Source organism: Salvelinus fontinalis, chromosome 38 (genome assembly GCF_029448725.1).
Source record: "Salvelinus fontinalis isolate EN_2023a chromosome 38, ASM2944872v1, whole genome shotgun sequence".
In the NCBI taxonomy this organism is placed as follows: Eukaryota; Metazoa; Chordata; class Actinopteri; order Salmoniformes; family Salmonidae; genus Salvelinus; species Salvelinus fontinalis.
Window position 1 is genome coordinate 18,448,756 of NC_074702.1, and position 13,496 is coordinate 18,462,251.

The window sequence follows — 13,496 nt, forward strand, 5'->3', positions numbered from 1 at the left end:
TCCCTATCGCTATTTTAATTCCCAATTTGATTACAAATGAGATGACATGGACCACAATTCATGGCAGAATGCTGATCCTTAATAAAATAGTTTTGCTCACCAGACTTCTTCACTAAGCGCAATAGCCTGTGGACGAGGATAATTCTAACTTGCCTGTTAGGAGTCCAGTCAGTGTGTACTGTAATGCTGTGTTCAGGACTCACGTTGGCCATGTTCTGCTGGAGCAGCTTGCGTGCGTGGACTTCCTGTCCCTGGCCCATGGAGACATAGCGCGTCTCTATCTTCAGCCTCTTCCCCAGGACGATGATGGAGTCGGTGGGGTCTGAGCCCATGGACAGGAAGCAGATGAGCGGGGTCCGGGGGTCTGACTCCTCCCACGTCTTCTCTAGGTCCAGGATCACTCCCTCTGCATACTTCTCTCCCATCGAGTCCATGATGTACTTACGGGCCTGGAGGATAACAGGTAAAGCATGAGTTAAAAAGTCACCTGCTACTAGATTCAAGCAATATGCAGTAGAAATACACTCTAAAACTCAGTCCAAAGCTTTGATGAAAATACCAAAAAGCGTAGACATTTCATAAAGTATTATGTCTTGGATTGATTGATTAATTACTTAATCATTCAATGAGAGTTACCGGTGTACCTGTGCGATGGTCCTGTCTGGGCACCAGGAGCGTATGAGCAGCAGGTGGTGGAAACAGTCCAGGGTCTGGTCATAGGCATTAGGGATCACCTCCTCCTCAGGGGCCTCCTTATCAAACCATGCCTTCCACTGCTTCTCATTACGACAGATCTGGACACACAGACACACACACAGCTCAGTACAATGACTAGTTCAATGCCATATGTGACAGAACTCAGAGGAGTAAAAGGAGCACTGTAATCATAGAGGAGCACTACAATGAATAAGGGGGTTTACCGGGGTGAGGGGGCCATGAAACAGACTTATTGAGGGGGCCATGAAACAGACTTATTGAGGGGGCCATGAACAGACTTATTGAGGGGGCCATGAAACAGACTTATTGAGGGGGCCATGAAACAGACTTATTGAGGGGGCCATGAAACAGACTTATTGAGGGAGGGTATTAGAGAGTGTGACAACATTAAGTAGCAGCGTAAGGAAGCACCGCATGGGGAACACACCTGATCAAGGATATCAGAGAACTGCCACAGTTTACTGAGCTCCACCAGATTGAGCCAAGTCATGTCTAAGATCCATTTGGCAGGCTTATGGGGGCAAGCCTTCAGATCCAGAGAGGCACCCCCTGCAGAGGACAGACAGAGGATGTTCAATGGTCTGTGAGCAATGAACAACATTTTGCTATTCAACATTTCAGTAACTTTGGACTACAGATTGGTGGAATTAAATTGTTTCACACCTTTAATGAGGGTGAGGAACTCGGCGTGTTTCACGCGGTTACTCTGCATGTCGATCTTCAGCGTCAGCAGGAGGGTAAACAGGAATTTGTGCTCCTCATACAGACCCCTGGCTGCGTACTTGTGCACTTCAAAGGTCATATGCTCAATGATGTTCGCTATTCGCTTGCTGGTAATTGGACTTTTGGTTGATCTGTTCAGAAGTCATAGTGTGGTGGTTATTATGTTAATATTAAAATATAACTGTTTCTATGGTTTCAGATATGATACTTCAAGAATCAGGCAACTCCTACAACTACACAAAAAACTATGCAAAAGCACAAATCCCTTAGTGTCAATTCAAAAATCGTTGATTACATATTCATTCAATTCAATGGTCACATAAAATGACTGAACCACATCTGAGGACCAACAATTTGAATGAAATACATAAATACAAATACATGTTATTCAGTATAAGACAAAGTGTATTACTACTGTACCTGGCCAGAGAGAGGTCAAAGATTCCCAAGAACTGTCGTAGTGACGTTTGGTACATGACGTTAACCATGGACATCTCAGTGATGAGGAAGTACAGGATGCTGCCTCTGGTGGCCACTGTAACAGCACAATAACACACAGGCTGACAGTGAGTGACAGACAATGCTCATTCTATATTATCATACATCCATTTCTGCTCAAACAAACTTGCCACTGGAAAAGTGTGAGGAACAGATTGCTCCTGAAGAACAGTCAACACAAGGTGGTTAGTGCCTGTCGCTATCCACCAGAGCACTGTGATTGGTTGGTCAGCCAATCAATAAAGAGCCCAAAATGTTTTGACCCTTACTCTAAAACAAACCGGTACAGTACAACCCACCCAACTCACCAGGTCTGTACTGAGAATAACTCTTCCCTAACCACAGTACAACCAACTCACCAGGTCTGTACTGAGAATAACTCTTCCCTAACCACAGTACAACCAACTCACCAGGTCTGTACTGAGAATAACTCTACCCTAACCACAGTACAACCAACTCACCAGGTCTGTACTGAGAATAACTCTACCCTAACCACAGTACAACCAACTCACCAGGTCTGTACTGAGAATAACTCTACCCTAACCACAGTACAACCAACTCACCAGGTCTGTACTGAGAATAACTCTACCCTAACCACAGTACAACCAACTCACCAGGTCTGTACTGAGAATAACTCTACCCTAACCACAGTACAACCAACTCACCAGGTCTGTACTCCTCTCTAGCGGTGTTGATCTGGATCTCGGTCTCGGCTGAGATCTGTAGCTTCTGTGTGACGTCCTCGGCGGTGCGCTTGGTGTTGCCCAGGACGATGATGAGGCTCTCGTCGTCCACCAGGGAACCCTGCGTAGAGGTCAGACGATACAGCAGGTTGTCCTCCAGCTCTTTCATCTTCCTCTTGTTGGCCGTTACATCTTCCAGCAGGTCTGTGCGCTCCTTCTCCAACTCCTAGATATAACAGGGATAGATAAGAGCACTGTTCAGACACATACACTAATGTCCTTGTTGGCCGTCACATTCCTCCAGCAGGTCCGTATACTCCTTCTCCAACAGGCAGAAACACCGGTCAGACACAGCTCAGAACAGGAGAGTTCCCACCTGGACAAAAGGAACACCTATGTGAGAATGCTATTCATTGACTACAGCTCAGCTTTCAACACCATAGTGCCCTCAAAGCTCATCAATAAGCTAAGGACCCTGGGACTAAACACCTCCCTCTGCAACTGGATTCTGGACTTCTTGACGGGCCGCCCCCAGGTGGTAAGGGTAGGTAACAACCCATCCGTCACACTAATCCTCAACACAGGGGCCCCTCAGGGGTGCGTGCTCAGTCCCCTCCTGTACTCCCTGTTCACTCATGACTGCACGGCCAGGCACGACTCCAGCACTATCATTAAATTTGCCGATGACACAACAGTGGTAGGCCTGATCACCGACAGCGACGAGACATCCTATAGGGAGGAGGTCAGAGACCTGGCCGTGTGGTGCCAGGACAACAACCTCTCTCAACGTGATCAAGACAAAGGAGATGATTGTGGACTACAGGAAAAAGAGGACCGAGCACGCCCCCATTCTCATTGACGGGGCTGCAGAGGAGCAGGTTGAGAGCTTCAAGTTCCTTGGTGTCCACATCACCAACAAACTAACATGGTCCAAAAACACCAAGACAGTCGTGAGGAGGGCACGACAAAACCTGTTCCCTCTCAGGAAACTGAAAAGATTTGGCATGGGTCCTCAGATCCTCAAAAGGTTCTACAGCTGCACCATTGAGAGCATCTTGACTGGTTGCATCACTGCCTGGTATGGAAACTGCTCGGCCTCCGACCGCAAGGCACTACAGAGGGTGGTGCGAACGTCCCAGTACATCGCCAAGCTTCCTGCCATCCAGGGCCTCTATATCAGGCGGTGTCAGAGGAAGGCCCTAAAAATTGTCAAAGACTCCAACCACCCTAGTTATAGACTGTTCTCTCTGCTAACACACAGCAAGCAGTACCGAAGCGCCAAGTCTAGTTCCAAGAGGCTTCTAAACAGCTTCTACCCCCAAGCCCTAAGACTCCTGAACATCAGGTCAAATGGCTACCCAGACTATTTGCATTGCCCCCCCCCCCCCCCTCCTCTTTACACCACTGCTACTCTCTGTTGTCATCTATGCTTATTCACTTTAATAACTCTACCTACATGTACATACTACCTCAACTAACCGGTGCCCCCGCACATTGACTCTGTCTCGGTACCCCCCTGTATATAGTCTCGCTATTGTTATTTTACTGCTGCTCTTAAATTACTTGTTACTTTTATCTCTTATTCTTATCCGTATTTTTTTTAAACTGCATTGTTGGTTAGGGGCTCAAAAGTAAGCATTTCACTGTAAGGTGAAACACCTGTTGTATTCGGCGCATGTGACTAATAACATTTGATTTGATTTCAGACCAACAGCAAGAGATAAACAGGCACACCATTCAGACAGACACTGATTTTGGGGGTCATTTTTCAGGTCATATTAACATTTCTCTGCATACAGACCTGGCTGGGTTCATGCTCTCTGTGTTCATTTGATTAAGTGCATTTCAAAATGGGTGGTCACAGTCATTATGTACAATTCTAATAAAGGCTCACTATTAAACAACTACAACAAAATGACCTTTTGTTGATACATTCAAATGTTTTTATCCATGATTTCATAAGCATATGATTGGACGTGGTTCCTGACCTGTTTCTCAGTGAGGATGACCCGTCCCAGCAGCTGGTCCTCCAGACCCCTCATGGTGACAGTGAAGTCTATGATTGAGGTGCGGGCGCTGATCTCTGGGGTGTACGCAGGGTTGGGGAGCTTAGTGGTCACATAAAGACGGAACCCCCTCATCACATCCACCTCCTTGTCTCCCACTTTCACCTGGTGCAGGAAGAAAGACAGTTATGAAGAGAGAAAGACAGCCATGAAGGGAGAAAGACAGTTATGAAGAGAGAAAGACAGTTATGAAGAGAGAAAGACAGCCATGAAGGGAGAAAGACAATTATGAAGAGAGAAAGACAGTTATGAAGAGAGAAAGACAATGTGGTTCCACTGGTTACATCAGAATTCATTCCCAAACCACTCCATTGTGACAAAAGCCGTTGTCCAGATTAAGCAGACCAAGGCCATGTTCAGTTGCCAAACATTCTTGAACGTTGCAGATAGAAATTCCATGAATAGAGTTGATGTGATTCTTTATTCTACATGTCAGAGAGGCATGTTTGATCTTTGTAGCCTATTTCTCTCTGAACGTTCCAAAACGTTCAGTCCTGCTGAACGGGATAATGACATATTTTCCTGACGTTGTTTGCAACCAGAAAAACATACCAAGCAATTGTTTGCCAGCAGTGACTGTTATAAGGGTAAATAAAACTACATAGACCACATGAATGTCGAGAGCTTGGGACTACAAGGTTCTATCTGTAAAAAGATGATTCTGAGATAATTGGCTTTAAAGTTCTGAACCCACATTGGTTTGAATTGTCTCAGCGATTTTTATATTGTATTCGTTTGAAATTAACAACATGAAATGGTGTATTTACAGTACTATATAGCTAGAGAACATTGAACCGAACAAGGTTATGTCAATAACAACATTTTGACACATTTTGCTCTCGATGTATTATATTAGAGAGAATAGCCCCAGAGATAACCCCATAACGATAATGTGTTTCATTTGATAATGTGATGATTGACAATGTGGTTAGGATAATAGTACATACCTTATAAGTGGAGCCCGTCTTGATGAAGTTTTTCTCCAGTACGTTGTCCAGTGCCGGGTCCAGCTCTTCCCCTACGTCCTCGATCAGTAGGGGGCGCCCCAGCGACAGGCTGTCCTCCAGGTGGTTCCTGAAGTACTTGTGGTTCAGGGAGGTGATCTGGGAACCACAGAAATGTATCATTACTGACACAGTATTACACAGAGTTTCTTTACCAAGAAGAAAGATCTGACAGATCCAAAGGTTAGTTAGGCCCAAGGCTAGTGTAACCGCTGTTTGGAAACATACAAAATCTATCGGCTGGACAATGGGAGGGCATAGTTATGGGAGAGAATAGTGTGGAAAATGAATGCAGCCCAACCTGCAGCTCATTCATGGATTCTTTATTTTTTATCCAGATCTTGCCCTGGGTCTGAGGGTCTATGAGGAGAGGGAAGCGTGAGGCCTTGGTGATGATGATTCCATTCTGGATGGATAGGTCATCGTTGGGCAGGCCCTGAAGGTTCCACTCGCTGACCGTGGGTGCGTCAATCAGCATCTCGGTCAGGTTGAGGTTGTTCCCGAACGGGATGTGTCTGGTCTTCATCTCCCTCTGCCAGTCGGTCAGGAGAAGGTTCCGGAACTCCTGGTTGAAGGGGCCGGAGTAGGACAGAAAGGCCGTGGCCAATAAGACGTCACCTGAACCAGGAAGTAAGCACACATAGGTTGGTTCATGCCTCCATTCTACTGTATAGCATAACTACAGATAAAATACTAATACACATTGAAAAATATGGTACAGAAGCAACCGGAGCATCTCCCCAAAAAAATAAGATGTAGAGAATTGTAGACAATGGACAAAAGGTAATACGAAGCTTTGGGAAAATTAGTCCTGTTATTACTGTAAAATAGGTGGAGAAAAAAGGGTTGAATGAACCCACCTACAAGGCGCTTGGTCTGGGCGGAAAACTCTTTGCTCTGCTCTGTCCAGCGCTCTTTCTCTCCAGCCAGACCACTGATGAGGCTAGAGGCTGTCTGCATCTTGTGTCTGCAGCGTTCAGCATCCTCCAACAGTGTCTGAGAGAGAGAGGCAGAGAGAGAGAGAGAATATATATGTTTTTAACATCATCTTTTTATTTATTTTTTAATGTAAGGCGAGAGGTGTTCAGTACCTGTTTCTCCATCATGGCCTGCTCATATTCTGCTTGGACCACATCCAGCTCTGCCTGCTTGTCATCCAACTCTGCCTGGGCCGCCTGCAGGTCTATGTTGGCCATGGACAGCCGGTTCTGCTGCACTGCCAGGTTAGCCTAAGAGGAAATACAGTATCAAATATTAACTGGACACTCGGGGACAACAAAATGTACTGGAAACAAGAAATCAATTAGCAAGTTTGTGGTACACATGTCAAAGGTTATCAGAGAGGCGGGTGGTGTTACACAACACCACCGGGGTTAGGCCCACCTTTAATGGGAGCACCTCCTTGTTGATGGAGAAGAAGGAGGCCATGGCTTTGGTCCAGGAGGCCAGACCAGCCACGTTTCCACACACGCGCTTGGCCGTCTCCAGGGTGTAGTCTGGCATGTCGAAGTAGGGCAGCAGTAGCTCCACCATCTCCTCATTGATACTGTCTTTGGGGAATTGCTGTTAGAGAGAGACAACAGAGCCGGAGATCTCAAAGCAAGCTGCCATTGCATCACCACTGAAGTTGATTTCCTGGTCATAAGTACAGTTGGCGGAAGTTTACATACACTTAGGTTGGAGTCATTAAAACTTGTTTTTCAACCACCCCACAAATTTCTTGTTAACAAACTATAGTTTTTCTCAAGTCGGTTAGGACATCTACTTTGTGCATGACACAAGTAATTTTTTCAACAATTGTTTACAGATAGATTATTTCACTGTATCACAATTCCAGTGGGTCAGAGGTTTACATACACTAAGTTGACTGTGCCTTTAAAAAGCTTGAAAAATTCCATAAAATGATGTCATGGCTTTAGAAGCTTCTGATAGACTAATTGACATAATTTGAGTCAATTGGAGGTGTACCTGTGGATGTATTTCAAGGTCTACCTTAAAACTCAGTGCCTCTTTGCTTGACATCATGGGAAAATCAAAAGAAATCAGCCAAAACAATTGTAGACCTCCACAAGTCTGGTTCATCCTTGGGAGCAATTTCCAAATGCCTGAAGGTACCACGTTCATCTGTACAAACAATAGTATGCCATTATAAACACCATGGGACCACGCAGCCGTCATACCGCTCAGGAAGGAGACGCGTTCTGTCTGCTACTTTGGTGCGAAATGTGCTTTGGTGCGAAATGTGCAAATCAATCCCAGAACAACAGCAAAGGACCTTGTGAAGATGCTGGAGGAAACAGGTACAAAGGTATCTATATCCACAGTAAAACAAGTCCTATATTGACATAAGCTGAAAGGCCGCTCAGCAAGGAAGAAGCCACTGCTTCAAAACCGCCATAAAAAAGCCAGACTACGGTTTGCAACTGTGCATGGGGACAAAGATCGTACTTTTTGGAGAAATGCCCTCTGGTCTGATGAAAAAATATATTACTGTTTGGCCATAATGACCATCGTTATGTTTGGAGGAAAAAGGGGGAGGCTTGCAAGCCGAAGAACACCATCCGAACCGTGAAGCCTGGGGGTGGCAGCATCATGTTGTGGGGGTGCTTTGCTGCAAGAGGGACTGGTGCACTTCACAAAATAGATGGCATCATGAGGTAGGAAAATTATGTGAATATATTGAAGCAACATCACAAGACATCAGTCAGGAAGTTAAAGCTTGATCGCAAACGGGTCTTCCAAATGGACAATGACCCCAAGCATACTTCCAAAGTTGTGGCAAAATGGCTTAAGGACAACAAAGTCAAGGTACTGGAGTGGCCATCACAAAGCCCTGACCTCAATCCTATAGAAAATTTGTGGTCAGAACTGAAAAAGCATGTGCGAGCAAGGAGGCCTACATACCTGACTCATTTACACCAGCTCTGTCAGGAGGAATGGGCCAAAATTCACCCAACTTATTGTGGGAAGCTTGTGGAAGCCTACCCGAAATGTTTGACCCAAGTTAAACTATTTAAAGGCAATGCTACCAAATACTAATTGAGTGTATGTAAACTTCTGACCCACTGGGAATGTGATGAAAGAAATAAAAGCTGAAATAAATAATTCTCTCTACTATTATTCTGACATTTCACATTCATAAAATAAAGTGGTGATCCTAACTGACCCAAGACAGGGAATTTTTACTTGGATTAAATGTCAAGATCTGTGAAAAATGTATTTGGCTAAGGTGTATGTAAACTTCTAAATTCAACTGTACCTATTATAGTGTAGAGTCTATATTTTAGTATGTTACTGTAGAAATGCACAGTGTAGTCTGGTTACAGGATGTAGATGTTGTACCTGCATACTGTAATACTTGATTTGCTTATCTAAGCAATATTACTTAGATGCTGGCCATCTGTTTCCTACCTGCAGACTGCCCAGGAAGTTCCCAGCAGTCATGAGTTTGAGGGACTCCTGCCAGGAGGGCATGGTGCAGTTCTTCTCCGGGTCGATCTTCACCGTGTTCACCCTCCTCTGGAACAGCAGCAGAACACAGTCCATGATCCTCATGATGAGGTGGGGAGGCCGACCCAGGGTCCGCACCGTGGCAATGTCCGACGGCTTGATGGTCTGATGAATACATGAGGAAGGAATACAACGACATGAGTAACTGAGGGAGCGTTCATTAAATATTCTCACCTGATGTACAGAGAGAGAACTACCATGTTGAGGAGGGGAGGGGTGGGCAATCATTTCAGCTCGAGGGCCACGTCGGGATTTCAAAATTCAGCCGAGGGCAATTTAAAAATGGGCAGTTATTGAAAACATACTAGTCCATTATATTTTGTACATACTTTCTATATTGTTTGACATTCAAGAGTGGCCTGGAGTGTTTTTTAACCCAAGATAATCATAAAACATGTTTTTACTCCAACCCCCCCTGGGCCACTATGAATGGGCTCGTATGTTGCCAACCCCTGATGTTGAGGGACAAGACCCCCCCCCCCCCCCTCCCAACTGACCTGCAGTGCACCCTCAGCCTCCTCCAGGGCTGGCTTGGCAGCCTCCAGCTTCTCCTCAGCGAAGGCCTTGTCCACAGAGATGCTGTCCACTATGGCTTGAGCCTTATCCTTGACCTTCTGGACCTCCACCTTGACCTTCTCTGCTGCCTGGGCCTTCACTGTCACCACCTTCAACACCTGAGACACAACAAACCATCACAAGAGAGACAGGAAGTGAGGTGCATCTTTTGGTTTGCATAAAGCAACAGTTAATATGCAATATGAAGAGTGTTGGTCCCATGTTTTATGAACTGAAATAAAGATTTTTTTTTTTTTATCCATACGCACAACAAACGTATTTCTCAAAAATGTTGAGCACAAATTTGTTTACATCTATGTTAGTAAACATTTCTCCTTTGCCAAGTTAATCCATCCACCTGACAGGTGTGGCACACCAAGAAGCTGATTAAACAGCATGATCAAACAGGTGCACCTTGTGCTGGGGACAATAAAAGGCCACTTTAAAATGTGCAGTTTTGTCATACAACAATGCCACCGATGTCTCAAGTTTTGAGGGAGTGTGCAATTGGCATGCTGACTGCAGGAATGTCCACCAGAGCTGTTGCCAGAGAATTGAATGTTCATTTCTCTACATAAGCTGCCTTTTAGAGAATTTGGCAGTACGTCCAACCGGCCTCACAATCTTAACCACTCCAGCCCAGGACCGCCACATCCAGATTCTTCTGAGGGGGTGGGAAGTGGGGGGGGGGAGTATTTATATCTGTAATAAAGCCCTTTTGTGGGGAAAAACTAATTCTGATTGGCTGGGCCTGGCTCCCCAGTGGGTGGGCCAATGCTCTCCAAATTTACTGATTTCCTTATATGAACTGTAACTTAGTAAACTCTTTGAATGTTGCGTTTATATTTTTGTTCAGTATATGTACACTTCAAAGTTCTGGTATTGGTATTTGGTAAGTCTGTTGCTGGGAAACAAGAGATAGAGGAGTAGCATACACCAAACAGACACACACACACACACACCATGTCTGCCTTCTCGTGGGCGATCTGCAGCTCCTTCTCTTTGACCTCCAGCTCTTTGCTGAGTAATGCTACAGACACAGAGGCCTCCCTCAGCTTCTGAAGACCTGTGTTCATCCTGATGGGGAAACGGAATGGGATCAGAAATCATTGTATTATACCCGTATACCAGGTAAGTTCGGTCTAATGAGTAAAAGGATGGCTGAAAGGCAGAATACTAAAAGAGCGATATAGTACAGTATACACCATATATTGGTATATAGAATACTATATAATACTAGTATTATATTAAATCACGTGATAGACACACAGCATGCTGTGGTAAAACCTGTGATAACCATCTACAATTTCTTTAGACCATGGTGTACTGTGAAGCCGTATGTTCCACATAGGAACGAAGAGCATTAAGAGAGTAAGGAAGTACTGTAATTACCTGTGTGCCAGTGTCTGCACCTCAGAGTGCTTCTCCTTATAGATGGTCTTGTATCCCTGGATGAAGGAGAGGTAGGACTTAGGAGTGACATGCGTGGCGCGGCGGTACCTCTGGAAGTAATCTACACACTTCTCTGCCACGCCGTCCTGGAAGGAGCCCATACACTGCACCACCTCCCCCTTCACCACGGTCGAACAGTCAATGTCATAGGTGGACAGGAAGTGCTCTGACACTGGAGAGTAAACAGATTGGAGATTGAAGCAAATCACTATTAAAGTGTGCAGTATACATTTATACTGTATGTGTGCATACACAGAGACAAAAACACATGCATACCCACAAACGGACACCAACGGACACACACACACACACACACACACACACACACACACACACACACACACACACACACACACACACACACACACACACACACACACACACACACACACACACACACACACACACACACACACACACACACACACACACACCTGCGATCAGAGCATCTTTGGGCCAGCGGCTGAACCAGTCCATGGTGCAGCCGGAGATGAGGGCAGGGAACTTCAGGGCTCTGTTCCGGAACTTTTCCCCAACAGGAGAGAAGCAGAGAACCACGTGTAGGTTCTGTCTGACCCTGCTCATGAAATAGTCATGGAGGTTCTCATTGGTCGGTGGTCGCCGAGGAAACTCTCTTTTCATGACTGGTATGAGGTCACTGATGATCTCGTCAATTTCGTCTCGAGCAAACAAGTTCGACACCTGATAAACCAGCACAATATATAACAACAGTTATCCAAGTTATAATGGAGTGCAATATTCTTTTCTGAAACACAGATTGACACAACTTGTTGAAAATGCTCTAATGTTTTACGTGTGTTCATGTGATCAACGTGCTGACCTCCCCAGATGATAACACATTATTCATGTACTCCAGGAAAGACTCGTCCTTGATCTCGTTATCAGTGAAGATGAAGCTGATGCCTTTTCCCTGCTGGCCTGCTGTCCTGTACAGACCCTTCAGATCCTCCATCAGGTTAGCAGTGTTGTACGAACTGAGGACAGAACACAGGGATGTTACAGGTGATAGCAAAGGAGTGAAAATACATATTTTTCTATCTTTCTCAGCTCTTTCTCAATGAGTATTTCCTCCATTCCTCTAATGCGTTTCGAGAAGGAGGCGAAAACAGGGGCGTGAGGAATCGAGGAAAGACAAATTAGCAGAGAGTCACTGTGCACTTGCAGAAATGCAAGCAAAGCTACCATCTACAGGAGGACAACATAACTGCATGACCACATTCAATACATGATAAACACCTGTTACAGTTGTAGACGGACTATATGAGACCGTGTGTCTGTTCCAATGCCCTTCCTAGCATACTACTTAGTATGAAGTATGTAGTAGTATACTAGTATAGACATTGGAGGGTGTGTCTGTACCGTGTTAGTGTGATCTGAAAGGTCTTGTAGCCGGCGATGAAGGAAGCCAGTTTAGTCAGGCTCTGCTTGCCTGATCCCCCCACTCCTACCAGAAGGGCATTCCCTCTGGGGGTGCGGATGATCCTGGAGATCTACAGACAGACAGACAGGCGGAGTGTTAGAGTGGGAGAGACCTTTTCCGTTCTTATATCAAGTGATTTGATGCGTACACTCATTGGGGACTGACTTTACGATAGCTAAGCCTTTCAAAAGCTTCCAATGTGAATGTTTAGTCATACTTTTTATGAACACCCTCTTTGTAATGTGATTTAAGCATGTTTTAAAATAACTTATGATCTATACACAATGCACTATAATGCATGACAAAGGTGGTAATACTTGCTCATGAACACCTAAATGGGAACATAATGACAGTTTCCCTCTACCTTGACAAGGTGTATCATAGCATCTCTGAAGAACACCATGTCCATGCCAGCTCCTCTGATGCTCTCGTTGTACTGGCCAAGAAACATGTTGAGCCTGTCCATCAGGCTCTCAAGCGACTCGATGGGCTCATACACTTTGGGCATCTCAAAGTCTGTATCCTCTGGCTCCTCACCTGGTGGGAAATAATTTTTTGTCATTGTCAATACCAGATTATTCATTCAAATGATCCAACTCTCTGCTAATGTAGCACGTAGCTAGTTTGGTTGATTTGGCAATATTTAAGAAATGTGAATGTAAATAAAACGTTTCTTTTGTATATATATATATATATATGAATATGAATATATATATATATATATATTCATTTAATATCCTTATAATTATTGTATTTATTCACATACCCTGCAATTTTAAACTGCAATGTATACAACATAATAATAAAGCTAAACACACCATCTTAGAATGTACTGTTTGAATCCTTA

The 13,496-nt window shown here is 44.7% G+C and overlaps 1 protein-coding gene across 2 annotated transcripts in view; it reads right to left on the bottom strand.

The window, feature by feature from the left end:
* The window catches only part of LOC129837441 (dynein axonemal heavy chain 5-like), a 70,463-nt gene that overhangs the window by 6,159 nt on the left and 50,808 nt on the right, over positions 1-13,496 (bottom strand). For both annotated transcript variants that reach the window (XM_055903596.1, XM_055903595.1), the window contains 20 exons: positions 13,014-13,186; positions 12,589-12,719; positions 12,050-12,203; positions 11,643-11,910; positions 11,149-11,380; positions 10,719-10,833; positions 9,699-9,875; positions 9,103-9,306; positions 7,075-7,254; positions 6,783-6,920; positions 6,552-6,687; positions 5,993-6,309; positions 5,635-5,790; positions 4,610-4,792; positions 2,604-2,847; positions 1,861-1,975; positions 1,381-1,571; positions 1,145-1,266; positions 645-794; positions 204-449 (listed from right to left, as the gene is read on the bottom strand). In XM_055903596.1, the coding sequence (XP_055759571.1) occupies positions 204-449; positions 645-794; positions 1,145-1,266; positions 1,381-1,571; positions 1,861-1,975; positions 2,604-2,847; positions 4,610-4,792; positions 5,635-5,790; positions 5,993-6,309; positions 6,552-6,687; positions 6,783-6,920; positions 7,075-7,254; positions 9,103-9,306; positions 9,699-9,875; positions 10,719-10,833; positions 11,149-11,380; positions 11,643-11,910; positions 12,050-12,203; positions 12,589-12,719; positions 13,014-13,186 (3,632 nt within the window). The remainder of the gene's footprint in view (positions 1-203; positions 450-644; positions 795-1,144; positions 1,267-1,380; positions 1,572-1,860; positions 1,976-2,603; positions 2,848-4,609; positions 4,793-5,634; positions 5,791-5,992; positions 6,310-6,551; positions 6,688-6,782; positions 6,921-7,074; positions 7,255-9,102; positions 9,307-9,698; positions 9,876-10,718; positions 10,834-11,148; positions 11,381-11,642; positions 11,911-12,049; positions 12,204-12,588; positions 12,720-13,013; positions 13,187-13,496) is intronic.